General features: G+C 44.9%; 1 protein-coding gene across 1 annotated transcript in view; it reads right to left on the reverse strand.

Moving 5' to 3' along the window:
* Positions 1 to 206: 206 nt before the first annotated feature.
* The window catches only part of LOC115482427, a 46,457-nt gene continuing 30,491 nt past the window's right edge, over positions 207 to 16,172 (reverse strand). Inside the window, exons 8-9 of the mRNA XM_030222174.1 lie at positions 4,603 to 4,793; positions 207 to 775 (exon numbers count right to left, since the gene is read on the reverse strand). Coding sequence (XP_030078034.1) covers positions 207 to 775; positions 4,603 to 4,793 — 760 coding nt within the window. The remainder of the gene's footprint in view (positions 776 to 4,602; positions 4,794 to 16,172) is intronic.

The raw sequence follows: 16,172 nt of genomic DNA on the forward strand, positions 1-16,172 counted from the left end.
AATTTACCAGCACACCCCTGGATGGATTATAGCGACAGAAGCAGTGCAGCTTACTTATGGATTTATTGGGATTGCCAGGTGAGAAAGCAGAATAGCAAGTTAGCAAGTGGGGTACACCAGACTGTGCAGGTGACGTGGGAGATGCTTCAGGTGTATCCCAGGAAGGAAGTAAACAGGGTCACGCCAAGCAAAAACACGCTTACAATTTAAGAGTCGGGGAACAGCAGGAACCCAGAGAAAATGCTGTCTGCTCCGTCGCCTCCCACCAGGTGATTCTTCTCTGTGGGTTCTAGCCACACAGGCTCACCTGCTTCCAAGTGCAACACCACCCCGCCAGTGGTGACCTGATAGATTTTGTTCACAAAGTCACAGAAAGTGACAACCTTCGTACCTTTCCCTACGCCCTTCATAATATTTATGCAAAGGTTGCCCTTGGAGGTAGCATGGTACGTGAAGTAGTAGAGGCCGGGGATCTGGCAGATGAACTTTGAATTCTGAGGACTGTAATGGCCATTCTCGTTGGTGATCACTCGGTCAAATCGAATCGGCTGATCCCTTCTTGGTAGAATCGAGCCGACCTTGGACATGGAGAAAGCCGACTTCAGGGTGGTTTTGTAGTCACCGGATTCACCTTTGACACCCTTTGGCCCTACAGGGCCCTGAGCTCCAGGTGGACCTTCAGGGCCCTTAGGTCCAACTTTTCCAGGGTTTCCATGGCTTCCTTGCTCTCCCGTCTCACCTTGTTCTGCAAAATCACCAAGCTGCCCAGGAGGACCTGGTTACAAAATAAAAGGGAAAAGCAGAGAAAAATTCAGTACAGGTACAGGTTAGAAAGAGGAATTATATATACAGCCGCACCCTGGTGAGTGCCGTGAGATGGCAAAGGGTCAGACACTGACCCTCCTTAAACGGCTTCTGTATTCTTTCAGTAGCTCAGGAGGTGACCAGGGTTCAGGTAAATGGGGCCTGAATATTTGCTTAATGGCCAGTGAGTTTCAGGTGAACATTTGCAATGTGAATTTAAAGTGTTCGTTTCTTCATCACACACACAGCTTTTTGTAGTGATGGAGTCTACCCAGCAGTAATCGGGCAGTGCCAATTACCGCCTGGTTAGCACCACGCGGTAGAAAAAAAATTATGTTCTGCCACACGTCTTGAACACGCATAGAAATTAAAATTACCACCAGGGGCACGTGGTAGCCAGGTGCTAGTTCTCATTTGACATGTGTTCTACGCACATAGATACCCTACACGTCTTAGTAAAAGGGGCCCCTAAGTGCCTTGATGCTGTGCACTACGCGTTAATTCTAGAATGGTATATGGGCGCCCAGATTCTGTTACAGAATGCCGGCATAAGTTGGCATCGGCGCATGTACATTCAGGCACTCCCAATTACGCCATGTCGATAGCAGCAGAAGCATAGGATGTTATAATGCCGTTGTATCGCTCCATGGTGCGACCGCACCTTGAGTATTGTGTTCAATTCTGGTCGCCACATCTCAAGAAAGATATAGTAGAATTGGAAAAGGTGCAGTGAAGCGCGACTAAAATGATAGCAGACTCACAAAAACAGAAGCCTCCACGGCCGCGTCGCTGATCTGCAAGGGCAGGTTTCTACATGGAATGTTGCTAGTGGAGGAGTAGCCTAGTGGTTAGTGCAGTGGACTCTGATTCTGGGGAACTGAGTTCAATTCTCACTGCAGCTCCTTGTGACTCTGGGCAAGTCACTTAACCCTCCATTGCCCCTGGTACAAAATAAGTACCTGAATATATGTAAACCGCTTTGAATGTAGTTGCAAAAACCTCAGAAAGGCGGTATATCAAGTCCCATTTCCCTTTCCCTTATGACATCACAATATCAGAAGTGAGCCAAGTATCGGGCAATCAAGCCATTGTGACATCACTGATGAGGTTGGGTCATTGGTGGAATGAGTGGAGGAGTAGCCTAGTGGTTAGTGCAGTGGACTTTGATCCTGGGGAACTGGGTTCGATTCCCACTGCAGCTCCTTGTGACTCTGGGCAAGTCACTTAACCCTCCATTGCCCCTGGTACAAAATAAGTACCTGAATATTTGTAAACCGCTTTGAATGTAGTTGCAAAATACCACAGAAAGGCAGTATATCAAGTCCCATTTCCTTTCCCTTCCCTTCCCTATGCAGGTCATTCCTGTGTGCTAAGGCCATTTTAACTGCAGGGGTAAAATGGTCGATTTTTCTATTTTCCCCATTAATGGCCACGTGCAAATTTTTCCATTCACGCATGGCTATTAGCCCGTAAGCCCCTACTGTCACCTGTTATGAAGGTAGTAAGAGCTCACGCGCTAACCCCACGTTGTTCGGCTAGCGCTTGGAAATGTAGCTGTGTTAACTTGATAGCGCAGAACACGACCACTCTCTGCTCCCAGACTCCAATGCTAAAAAATCATTATTTTCTTTAATGTGTGGGTAGCTCAGATGCAAAAATGACCATGTGATGCCTGAGTGCACCCGATGGTACTGTGGTAAGCATGCGTTAGTGCGTACCACAGCTTAGTAAACAGGACCCTAAGGCAGTTACGTGATTACATTATACAATACTCTGAGTGCACAAGTCACACTTAGGTGTGTAATTGTGCATTATGGAGGTAACTATAAAGTTAAGCACCAGGATTGCACATGGAATTGCTTTTATAGAATAGATTATAAGTCCACATTTATGCACTTAACTTTAGGAGCGAGCAGTTACGCTAGCTCAAATGCTCGCACCTGGGTTTCTGACTTAGATTGGCCACTGCTGGAAGCAGGATACTACTGGGCTAGATGGACCATTGGTTATTCTTATGTACCAGCCTGACACACCCTCCACCCGCCCATGTTCTTCCCAGGTCCACAACCCCTTACACTTGCAAGTGATGGTTTCTGGACCTTCAGCTTTTAGAATGGGAACTAATGGCAGTTAATTGAAGTACAGATTAGTGCTTCTTAAGCCCAATTATTGGTATTTATTGCTAATTAAGTGCCTTAAGTTACATGCTGAACTTACCCTATTCTGTAACTGTATGCCCCATTGTGCATCTAACTTTGGTTGCCATTTCTCATACTATAACAGGACATGTTTAGCCATATGGTAACAGCGGTTATGGGTTTAAAAAAGGTTTGGACAAAAAAAAGGTTTGGACAAATTCCTGGAGGAAAAGTCCATAGTCTGCTATTGAGACAGACATGGGAAGCAACTGCTTGCCCTGGGATTTGTAGTATGGAATGTTGCTACTCTGAGATTCTGCATGGAATGTTGTCACTCTTTAGGATTCCGGAATCTTGCTATTCTCTGGGGTTCTACATGGAATGTTGCTACTCTGAGATTCTGCATGGAATCTTGTCACTCTTTAGGATTCCGGAATCTTGCTATTCTCTGGGGTTCTACATGGAATGTTGCTACGCTTTGAGATTTTGCATGGAATCTTGTCACTTTTTAGGATTCCGGAATCTTGCTATTCTCTGGGGTTCTACATGGAATGTTGCTACTCTGAGATTCTGCATGGAATCTTGTCACTCTTTAGGATTCCGGAATCTTGCTATTCTCTGGGGTTCTACATGGAATGTTGCTACGCTTTGAGATTTTGCATGGAATCTTGTCACTTTTTAGGATTCCGGAATCTTGCTATTCTCTGGGGTTCTACATGGAATGTTGCTACTCTTTGAGATTTTGCATGGAATCTTGTCACTTTTTAGGATTCCAGAATCTTGCTATTCTCTGGGGTTCTACATGGAATGTTGCTACGCTTTGAGATTTTGCATGGAATCTTGTCACTTTTTAGGATTCCGGAATCTTGCTATTCTCTGGAGTTCTACATGGAATGTTGCTACTCTTTGAGATTTTGCATGGAATCTTGTCACTTTTTAGGATTCCAGAGTCTTGCTATTCTTTGGGATTCTACATGGAATGTTGCTACGATTTGGGTTTCTGCCATGTACATGTGACTTGGCTTGGCCACTGTTTGGAAAACAGCATACTGGACTAGATGGACCACTGGTCTGACCCATGGCTACTCTTATGTTCTTATGCACTCCTACCCTAGCTAAGATAATGTTCAAACACCTTTCTGATCTCATTTGCAACTTTCTTTACATTAGTCCCTTATTTTCTTACTCCTGTTACTTTCTTTTCTGTCTATATATTCCATCTTTGCTTACACCCTATGCTATTTAAATGTTTTATTGTGTATTGTGTTGACATTGTAATGTATTATATTATGCCATACTTTGTACTGTTGTTTAAATATTTTTACTGCTGTAATTGTCTATTGCTTATGTTTGCCTTATTCTTGCTGTACACTGCCTTGAGTGAATTGCTTTAAAAAGGCAGTAAATAAATCTTAATAAATAAATAAACAGTAAATAAAATTTCTAGAATGTGGGGGTATATGTACCTCTGTTCTAGTATTCCACAACATGCCTAAACGATGTTTAACTTTAGGCAGTTATAAAATGAGCAGGAAAATGCACGGTTAGGAAACGAATCAAACACACTGCCCAGTACACGTTCGGCACATTTTCTCCTGTTTTCACTTGTTGTTAATATGTTAACAGATAATCTTACTTCCCTGGCTGTTTCCCCCCTTACCTACGTCTCCTTTGCTTCCTACAACTCCGTCTTTGCCATCTTTTCCGGGTGCTCCTGGCCTTCCTGGAATACCAGGCATGCCTGGGGGACTGTTGCAGGTCTGTGTGGCAGCTACTGTGACCGAAGCCAGGAGGATTATCATCACTCTTGTCATCTTCTCTCTTTCAAACATATTCCCGGTCGCTCTGGGACTGCACAAGAGAAACCAAAGCAGCAAGGAAAGAGGAATTCAACACAGTTTCAGACGAGAACACTTTGATGCTTTTTAGTTTAACAAAAATGCTTTTTGGTTTTGAGCATTTTCTTGGTGATATTAGGGGTTTCCCAACCCCACCCACACCTTGGATCAGGTAAAATAAATCATTTGATAAAAATGGGGTTGTAGAAGTTGGTGTCCTTCCTGTGAGTTCTAAATCATATTACCTCAGTTAACTACTATAAAAATTAATGTGATTAGTTTTCATAACCCTGATTCAATTTAAAGGGGGAAAAAATCAGGGGACTGGCCCTAAGGGGTGTAAATTAGTTTGCTGGGTTGGTACCAGTAGGCTACAACTTGTTGGAAATGGGTTAGTTCATGGCATTCTGCTGCCTGAGGCAAGGTATAGTAACATAGTAGATGATGACAGAGAAAGACCTGTACGGTCCATCCAGTCTGCCCAACAAGATAAACTCATATGTGCTACTTTATGTGTATACCTGACCTTGATTTGTATCTGCCATTTTCAGGGCACAGACTGTAGAAGTCTGCCCAACACTAGCCCCGCCTCCCAACCACTAGCCCCCCCCCCCACCGGCTCTGCCACCCAATCTCCGCTAAGTACCCAATCTCCGCTAAAGTAATACTTCTACCAAGGTACCCAAAAAGGAGAAGGGTTCCCTTCAGGTCAGGTCAGGGATGAGGTGGGAAGGGGCCCCTCCCACGTCAAACACTGGGCAGACAGTTGCCCCAAGAAAAAAAGAATAGAACTTATATATTCCCAGGATATATAATAGAATAAAGAAAATCGTGCAATCCTTGGTTATACTCAGCAAATATTGTACCAGTTAAATTATATAATCTAAAACTGAAATATAAAAATAATGAACCCTGACCCTGCACACTGGACTGTCATGGTGTTAAATGTAAGCCCATATTCTGTGTGTCCACTGAAGCTCCCCCTTCATCCATCAATGGGTACAGAACAGACCTAGAGCATTTCCCCATAAAACCTACCCCACAAAAGGGACTGTGAGGTTGCTGGCAAAGAGAAAAAGGGACAATTCACTACTACTACTACTTATCATTTCTATAGCACTACTGGACGTACACAGCACTGTACACTTGAACACGAAGAGACAGTCCCTGCTCAACAGAGCTTACAATCTAATTAGGACAGACAAACAGGACAAATAAGGGATAAGGACAAAGAGTAGCAAGATTCCGGAATCCCAAAGAGTAGCAGGATTCCGTGCAGAATTCCAAAGAGTAGCAAGATTCTGGAATCCGAAACACTACTACTACTACTTATCATTTCTATAGCGCTACTAGACGTATGCAGCACTGTACACTGGGCATGAAGAGACAGTCCCTGCTCAACAGAGTTTACAATCTAATTAGGACAGACAAACAGGACAAATAAGGGATAAGGTCAAAGAGTAGCAAGATTCCGGAATATCAAAGACTACTACTATTACTACTACTTATCATTTCTATAGTGCTACTAGACGTATGCAGCGCTGTACACTGGACATGAAGAGACAGTCCCTGCTCGACAGAGCTTACAATCTAATTAGGACAGACAAACAGGACAAACAAGGGATAAGGACAAAGCGTAGCAGGATTCCGGAATCCCAAAGAGTAGCAAGATTCTGGAATCTCAAAGACAACTACTATTACTACTACTTATAATTTCTATAGTGCTACTAGATGTATGCAGCACTGTACACTGGACATGAAGAGACAGTCCCTGCTCAACAGAGTTTACAATCTAATTAGGACAGACAAACAGGACAAATAAGGGATAAGGGAATTACTAAGATGGGAATGATAAAACATGGGTACTGAACAAATGAGTAAAGGTTAGGAGTTAAAAGCAGCATCAAAAAGGTGGGCTTTTAGCCAAGATTTGAAGATGGCCAGAGATGGAGTTTGTCAAGAAAATTGCGTTTTGATCATGGGATTAAGAAATTACGACATGGAAGTCACGGAAGGAACACGTTTTTAAAATGCAAACTTCTAAGTTATTGTCAAATTGTTTCCTGGTCTTGACTTTCCAACTTCCATCTCAAAGCAGTCTGGAACCTGTTCAGCCATGTTAGTTCCTAAGTGATTTTCTTCAAGGGACTGTTTGCTTTGCTTTCAAATGCACATCCTGCTTGAATTCTGTTACTTACTAGTCTGATAGATGAAAACTGAAAAAATGACAAGAGCACCCACCAGCTGAAGTTAGAAAGCCGGCATTATTTCAATCCAAATGCTATTTCGAGATTGAAGAAAAAGCAAGATTAGAAAAGTGCATTGCCTCTACCTCTTACCCTCTACTTCTTTGTATCCCCTCCCCTCCCTCTCCCCAGTAGTTCCTCTGATCCAGTCTTCATATTAAAAGAATCATTTCCATCTTCTCTTAGGGTCTACCACCTCTCACATCTCAGATTTTGTCCAAATCCGTCCACCTGTTTCGTCATTGATAGTTGGTCATAGACAGTGCGTTTTTTCTAGCAAAAAAGGTGCCGGTACTCAAATGCCAGGGCACCCTTCAGGGGTGGGGGTGATCACTGAGGGACCCACCCCACAATGGCCAGGCTCCCTGCAACCAGTCACAGAATCTATGACAAGGCAGAATTGGTGTGTAGAGCCTGAGCTCTTTCATTCAAACTTGGGGACCATGGGTCAATTTTAGCCCTGGTCATAGATAGACGGATGAATATGACTTGTCCAGAAGTAGTTCATTTGTTTTTCTTTAGCAAAAATTTCCTAAAGTAAAGACTCGATATTCTGAGACAGATGTTTTGATGAGGTTAAGGAAGATGAGAAACATGAAGGTCAGTTTTCTAGTAAGGATTTAACTCCCTGCAACATCCAGGCAGGGGAAAAAGAAAAGAACCCCCCCCCCCCCCCAAACCTAATTGAAATAGTGCTCTGGAACTTTAGTCTACCTTTTCAAGTCTGCCCTGAGGGAGCCCAAGATCCCAGAGGCTGTTAAATACCCAGGCACCGAGATTTTGAGAAATTGCAGCACCTAAGCAGGAACCTGTCCCTAGCGGGCGCTGAATCATGTATGACGACCCAGCAGCATATGAAGAAACATCAGGGACCTACAGAGTGAGGGAGACACTGGACAGTCCACATGAAATCAGAAGCAACGAAGCAAAGAAAATACATTTTGCATTTGAGACGTTAACCTACCTCTCAGGGACAAGAAACCCCAGAATTTAAGAGTAAACAGGAATTTTTTTAAAAAAATTCTTTCTGGCTAGTATTTCTTTGGTTTACTGAACAACGTCCCTGTCCTGCCTTTACTGTATTTGCAATACTGATTCTTACCTTGTTGTCACCCTGAAGCTGATGGTTGATAAATACAACAACTGGAATCATGCAGCTCCCTACAATGCTGCAAAAAAGCTCCTTACACAAGTGGGAAGTACAATCACAGGGCAGCAGAGAAAGGGAAGTTAAGCACAGATGGAGGGAAGATTCGTGTTAGCTACAAAAAAACACATTTTCTCTTCGTTTTCTCAGCACACAGGCAGTTTCAGATTCCCCTTTTTTTTTCTGGAAACTTTCCAATCTGGATTTGCCAACACAGGGTGATGATATTTTGAAAAATTGCAGCTCTCAGCAGCTGCTACGGGAACAATATTGTTCAATTCACATTTCTGTGAATGACAGGGGTCAGTTTCTCATAAAGTTCCTGATTTCATAAGTACGTGGGTACTTTTAAGGTCACAAAAAAAGAAGCAACCTGGGTGTTTGGTGGTTGGAAGTTATTTAGGGAGAATACTGGATAACGTTAGCTGTTTGGTAGTCAGATGGTGTGCAGTCAGGGCACAGGACAACATTAAGTGTTTGGCGGTTGGGTGGACATTGGGTGACAGATGGTTGAATGGTTTGCAGTGAGGAGTCAGTCTAATGGCATTAGGAGTTGATGGTTGGATGGTATGTGATGAAGAAGCAAGACAGCGCTGAGTATTGGGTGTTTGGTACTGTGTAGTGAGGACACAGGACAGTACTGGGTGGTTGGGTATTAAAGGTACAGGACAGCACCGGGTTCATGGTTGGGTGATATGTACAGAGGACACAGAACAGTACTAGGTGTTTGGTGGTTGGGTGGTGTGTAGTGAGGACATAGGACAGAATTGGGTGTTTGGTGGTTGAGTGTTGTGTAGTGAGGACACAGGACTGAGTGTTGGGTGTTTGGTGGTTGGGTGGTGTGTAGTGAGGACACAGGACAGAGTTGGGTGTTTGGTGGTTGAGTATTGTGTAGTGAGGACACAGGACAGAATTGGGTGTTTGGTGGTTGAGTGTTGTGTAGTGAGGACACAGGACTGAGTGTTGGGTGTTTGGTGGTTGGGTGGTGTGTAGGAGGACACAGGACAGAATTGGGTGTTGGGTGGTTGAGTGTTGTGTAGTGAGGACACAGGACTGAGTGTTGGGTGTTTGGTGGTTGAGTGTTGTGTAGTGAGGACACAGGACTGAGTGTTGGGTGTTTGGTGGTTGGGTGGTGTGTAGTGAGGACATAGGACAGAGTTGGGTGTTTGGTGGTTGAGTGTTGTGTAGTGAGGACACAGGACTGAGTGTTGGGTGTTTGGTGGTTGGGTGGTGTGTAGTGAGGACACAGGACAGAGTTGGGTGTTTGGTGGTTGAGTATTGTGTAGTGAGGACACAGGACTGAGTGTTGGGTGTTTGGTGGTTGAGTGTTGTGTAGTGAGGACACAGGACTGAGTGTTGGGTGGTTGGTGGTTGGATGATGTGTAGTGAGGACACAGGACAGTACTAGGTGTTTGGTGGTTGGGTGGTGTGTAGTGAGGACATAGGACAGAGTTGGGTGTTTGGTGGTTGAGTGTTGTGTAGTGAGGACACAGGACTGAGTGTTGGGTGTTTGGTGGTCGGGTGGTGTGTAGTGAGGACACAGGACAGAGTTGGGTGTTTGGTGGTTGAGTATTGTGTAGTGAGGACACAGGACAGAATTGGGTGTTTGGTGGTTGAGTGTTGTGTAGTGAGGACACAGGACTGAGTGTTGGGTGGTTGGTGGTTGGATGATGTGTAGTGGGGACACAGGACAGTACTAGGTGTTTGGTGGTTAGGTGGTGTGTAGTGAGGACATAGGACAGTTGGGTGTTTGGTGGTTGAGTGTTGTGTAGTGAGGACACAGGACTGAGTGTTGGGTGTTTGGTGGTTGGGTGGTGTGTAGTGAGGACACAGGACAGAGTTGGGTGTTTGGTGGTTGAGTATTGTGTAGTGAGGACACAGGACAGAATTGGGTGGTTGAGTGTTGTGTAATGAAGACACAGGACAGAATTGGGTGTTTGGTGGTTGAGTGTTGTGTAGTGAGGACACAGGACTGAGTGTTGGGTGTTTGGTGGTTGGGTGGTGTGTAGGAGGACACAGGACAGAATTGGGTGTTTGGTGGTTGGGTGGTGTGTATTGAGGACATAGGACAGAATTGGGTGTTTGGTGGTTGGATGATGTGTAGTGGGGACACAGGACAGTACTGAGTTTTTGGTGGTTGGGTGGCTCACTACAGAAGCAGGATAAAATTGCTTCATATTTTTGTTGAATTACATTGGCTACCTATAGAGGCGAGGATTAAGTTCAAATTCTTTTGCTTTATAAACATTCAGTATATAAATGGTGAACGGCCAATTTATTTAATGGATCATATGGAATTTATTTCCAATAATAGGGATAGATAATCATTTCACAATTCACTTCATCCTTCCATCTATTAAGGGAGTAAAGAGATTTAAAATGTTTGACACACTTCTTGCAGGTCAAATAACAAGGTCCTGGTGTGATTTTAATATTTGTTTTGCTGCTCAGTTACCTTTTTTTTCTTATTTAAGAAAAAAGTAAAAACCTTTCATATGACTACGCTCGTGGGTCAGCGGGTAGCATGCACACCTGGGCAGCTATTGCTGAACCTCCCGGGATCAGGCAGGGGAACGTTATCAAGGGGCAACATATTATTCTGTAAATTGACCTTGCTGGCGAAGAAGTGCATTCTGCTATACTGGACGACAGATACGGGGGCCCGAATATTGGCACTGGCGGAACCTAATGCATCAATTGGTGGTGTGGGAGGCAAAAGAAGCTAGGAGTGGCCCCCCCCAAAAAAGAATGGCATTTCTGAAGATATGGGGCGGCTACTTGGATTCGTTGACTCCTAGGAGTGGGAATTTAATCCTTAAGGTGCTGTAGTAGATGGTAGACGACTGGGGTAGTCACCGGCATGGGTGGAACTGGGGGAGGGAGGAGGGGAGGCTGGGGGGGGGGGTGGAATCACTGAAGAGAATGAATACGTTGAGGACAAGAGCCAGCCATATGGCAACACAAAGTATGGTATACACTACACGTTTAAGTTACTTAGTTCCAAACGGGGACTAACATGATATGTTGGGGGAGGGTCCAGCGCTTCGAACTCCTCATCAATGTATTTACTTATTTTGGCCTTCAAGTGGGAACTTCGTCAGGACTTGATACCATCTATGTAGGTTGGACACTGCTTTTGTACGAGAGGGTTGAGGGGGTGGTGGAGGGTACTCAAGGAGGGGGGGGGGGACAAAGAAAATGAACCACTTGGTCAAAAATATGGTTGTAATGTTTTATTGCTGTTCAATAAAAAAATGTTTAAATATAAAAGTAAAAACCTTTCTTTTTAAAGAAGTTTGTTATAATGCCGTTGTTTCGCTCCGTGGTGCGACCGCACCTTGAGTATTCTGTTCAATTCTGGTCGCCGCATCTCAAGAAAGATATAGCGGAATTGGAAAAGGTGCAACGAAGGGTGACTAAAATGATAGCGGGGATGGGACGACTTCCCTATGAAGAAAGACTAAGGAGGCTAGGGCTTTTCAGCTTGGAGAAGAGACGGCTGAGGGGAGACATGATAGAGGTATATAAAATAATGAGTGGAGTGGAACAGGTGGATGTGAAGCGTCTGTTCACGCTTTCCAAAAATACTAGGACTAGGGGGCATGCGATGAAACTACAGTGTAGTAAATTTAAAACAAATCAGAGAAAATGTTTCTTCACCCAATGTGTAATTAAACTCTGGAATTCGTTGCCGGAGAACGTGGTGAAGGCGGTTAGCTTGGCAGAGTTTAAAAAGGGGTTAGACAGTTTTCTAAAGAGCAAGTCCATAAACCACTACTAAATGGACTTGGGAAAAATCCACAGTTCCAGGAATAACATGTATAGAATGTTTGTACGTTTGGGAAGCTTGCCAGGTGCCCTTGGCCTGGATTGGCCGCTGTCGTGGACAGGATGCTGGGCTCGGTGGACCTTTGGTCTTTTCCCAGTGTGGCATTACTTATGTATTTATTAACTCTTGAATAAGATTCTCTTGTTTTTTTAATTATTATAAACTAAGAACCTGAATATATCAGCAGTATAGAAGGTATATTGTAATATAATGTAATGGTGTGTAATGTGGACACAGGACAGCGCTGGGTGGTTCAAAATATGGTTTTTCTCTTCAAATACCTTCCTGTTTAATGTTTCTTTTCTTAGATTGTCCCTGAAGTGCTCCTTTCTCCAATAACCATTTAGTTTCTGTAAGTGATGCAGATTTAATGATTATTGGCAACAAACATCAATATATATAAATGGCGAGTGTCGTACTCACTCGCAAATGCGCAGTAGAGACCCTCTCTGCCCCGCCCCCGCGTCAATACGTGATGACGAGGGCAGAACAGAGAGGGTCTCTACTGCGCATTTGTGAGGGACACCGCCGTCGCAAACGCTCCCCCCACCTGGAGTCGCCGCCGCCACCCACCTTCCACCCGGTCGGGCCCTCGCTCCGCTATTGAAACAGCGAGGGCACGCAGCACACAGCTCTACTGCTGAGCTGCCGTCGGCCTTCCTTCTTCTTCTCTGCCTGTGTCCCGCCCTCGACGACGTTACGTCATACGAGGAGCGGGACACAGGCAGAGAAGAAGAAAGGCCACGGCAGCTCAGCAGTAGAGCTGTGTGCTGCGTGCCCTCGCTGTTTCAATAGCGGAGCGAGGGCCCGACCGGGTGGAAGGTGGGTGGCGACGGATCCGGGGGGGGGGGACAAACTCGGAGGGGGAGCGGCAGCGGCTAACTCGGCGGCGGGGTGGGGGGCCTTTCAACCCCCCCCCCCTCCTGTACTAGCCCGTTTTTACGGGCTGAACGGCTAGTTAACTTATAAGACCCACATTTACTCTGCAAATAAAGTCATATATCTAATCAAGAAATCTATTAAGTTATGTCCAATAAAAAGTTATCATCTTATTTTCTTTTCCATGTTTTATTTTGTTTGATTTCTATTGATAACCTTAAGAGTGGACTAACACAGTTACCACACCTCTCAGTCATATAGCAGAAATGTGTAAACTGGTATATGAGGAATGAATCCCTTTGCAGTAAGTCTGTTTCTACTGGCAGTACAGAATGAGTTTATCTTGAAACTGTCACTCGTCTTTTCATGGCAATACGAGCTTCAGTTTTTCCAAATTTGCCTTGCTTGATTCTATTTGGTTCCTTATAATGCAGTTGAGTGAGGAGATAGATTAGTGTGTGTGGTTTGCATGGGGGGGGGGGGGGGGTCTGTTTCAACTTGGGCTGAGACATGCAATTGCCTTTTCTACGCACCCATGTCCAACCTCCTTCTCCAAGCCTTCAATAGGATCCTGGAGGTTCTTCCATTTTTTTTTTGTTACATTTGTACCCTGCGCTTTCCCACTCATGGCAGGCTCAATGCAGCTTACATGGGGCAATGGAGGGTTAAGTGACTTGCCCAGAGTCACAAGGAGCTGCCTGTGCCTGAAGTGGGAATCGAACTCAGCTCCTCAGGACCAAAGTCCACCACCCTAACCACTAGGCCACTCCTCCACTGTTGCTACTATTTGAGATTCTACATGGAATGTTGCTATTCCACTAGCAACATTCCATGTAGAAGTCGGCCCGTGCAGATCACCTATGTGGCTGCGCAGGCTTCTGCTTCTGTGAGTCTGACGTCCTGCAGGACGTCAGACTCACAGAAGCAGAAGCCTGCGCAGCCTTCTACATGGAATGTTGCTAGTGGAATAGCAACATTCCATGTAGAATCTCCAATAGTATCTATTTTATTTTTGTTACATTTGTACCCTGCGCTTTCCCACTCATGGCAGGCTCAATGCGGCTTACATGGGGCAATGGAGGGTTAAGTGACTTGCCCAGAGTCACAAGGAGCTGCCTGTGCCTGAAGTGGGAATCGAACTCAGTTCCTCAGTTCCCCAGGACCAAAACCCACCACCCTAACCACTAGGCCTGGGGAGAGGGAAGGGAATATTATTGCCAACCAGTGAGGGGTTGATTGAATTATAAACAATTGCAATGCAAGACTGTAGTTGAGTGTGAAATATGCTTTCCTCTGACATATTCTGTCTTCTGGACTTCAAACCCCCCCCCCCCCCCCACCGGTGCTATCTTCTAAGATGGATATAGTGAGACGCAGAAGCACATGCAGACCAGCCCATAATCTAGTGGTGAAAACAGGGGAAACTAGGGCTGAGAGATCCCACTCCTGTTCTCTTTGAAGTTAGGCAAGTTGTTTCACCCTCTGTTGTCTCAGGCACAAGGTGATTAGGGTCTGATTTAGTAACACAAGTGATGCTCATATGGGTTAATATTTAGCTTACGTTAGTTGGTGTTTTTTTTTTTTTAAATGCTGGCTGCCAAAGGCTTTTTCTATCCAAATATTCAGTGATGGACCTTACCCACCTTCCAGCAAAGAATATCTGGGTATGTCCAGCCACTGGGAATTATCAGAGTACTGGCCGATATTCAGTCTGGTGCCTGGACAACTAAGGTTAGGACCAAGGAGGTTTAATTGACAGGAAATGGTGGGAGCACACTTGGCCCATTATCTGAAGCCAGTAGGTGGAGCTTGCTGTCACATAAAGTAATGTATTTTGAGTGTATCAAGATGGCGGCTGTGCATAGGGGAGCAATTAAACCTCCTTGGGTGTAGACGGCTTCAGCATTGTCACATGATGCCATCTCCTGTCAGTCAAACCTTTTGGTTAGGCAGCCTTCTTGCTGGCCTAACTTTATCTGGGCATTTACCTGGGTAGTGGGACTGAATATTGCTAGTAAACTACTAAGTCCTGACACTGCCCGGCTCCTCCCCAGACCACCATGAGTGTCACGGTCTGTTAAGTGCTGCTGAATATTAGCTGGGGAGACAGAAGCAGGATTTAATCAGGTAGGAGCCGTCCTGCTGGGTTAAATCCCTTTTGACCATTGATCCATTAGTAAGTAAGGCCAAATGACAATGATGAGGCCTGTGCTAAGTTGCATTAATGCCAACTGTAGCCCCTGGAGCAGGGAAATGCTTCCTGTATTTGAATGCAATGTTCTGAAGTTTAAAATGGACTTGGGGGAAAATCCACTGCTTATTTCTGGGATAAGCAGCATAAAAGGTTTTGTACTTTTTTGGGATCTTGCTAGGTATTTGTGACCAGGATTGGCACTGTTGGAAACAGGATGCTGGGTTTGAGGGACCTTTGGTCTGTCCCTGTGTGACAATACTTATGTGCCTTGAGAAACCAATGAAAAGGGGTGAGTCAAATCTAAGTAAATACTGTCAGTTTTGGATGTAGCCAGTTCGTTTTTTCTAGCAAAAACAGTGCTGGTACTCAAATGCCAGGCCACCCTTCAGGGATGGGGTGATCACTGAGGGACCCACCCCACAATAGCCAGGCCCCCTGGAGCCAGTCACAGAATCTATGACAAGGCAGAATTGGTGTGTAGAGCCTGAGCTCTTTCATTAAAACTTGGGGACCATGGATCAATTTTAGCAGACAATGGGAAAGGTGCCGGTACTCAGTACCCCCAAGTACCCCCTCAAAAAAGCCCTTCTAAAGAGTGATAAGATTCCATGCAGAATCTCAAACAGCAGCAACATTCCATGTAGAACCCCAAAGAATAGCAATATTCTAGAATCTCAGAGGGTAGCAACATTCCACTTAGAACCCCAAAGAATAGCAAGATTCTGGAATCCTAAAGAGCAGCGTGTTTTTTTCTAGCGAAAAAGGTGCCGGTACTCAAATGCCAGGCCACCCTTCAGGGGTGGGGTGATCACTGAGGGACCCACTCCACAATAGCCAGGTCCCCTGCAACCACTCACAGAACCTATGACAAGGCAGAATTGGTGTGTAGAGCCTGAGCTCTTTCATTAAAACTTGGGGACCATGGGTCAATTTTAGCAGACAATGGAAAAGGTGCCGGTACTCAGTACCCCCAAGTACCCCCTCAAAATAGCCCTGGATGTAGCTCACACCTTTTCTAGTTGTAGCTGAAGGTGAGTTATATTTAGGAAGCTTCCTGTCCACAAAGGATTTGCACCTGAGGCAATGGAGGGTTAAGT

Source organism: Microcaecilia unicolor, chromosome 13, assembly GCF_901765095.1.
Source record: "Microcaecilia unicolor chromosome 13, aMicUni1.1, whole genome shotgun sequence".
NCBI classification, from domain to species: domain Eukaryota; kingdom Metazoa; phylum Chordata; class Amphibia; order Gymnophiona; family Siphonopidae; genus Microcaecilia; species Microcaecilia unicolor.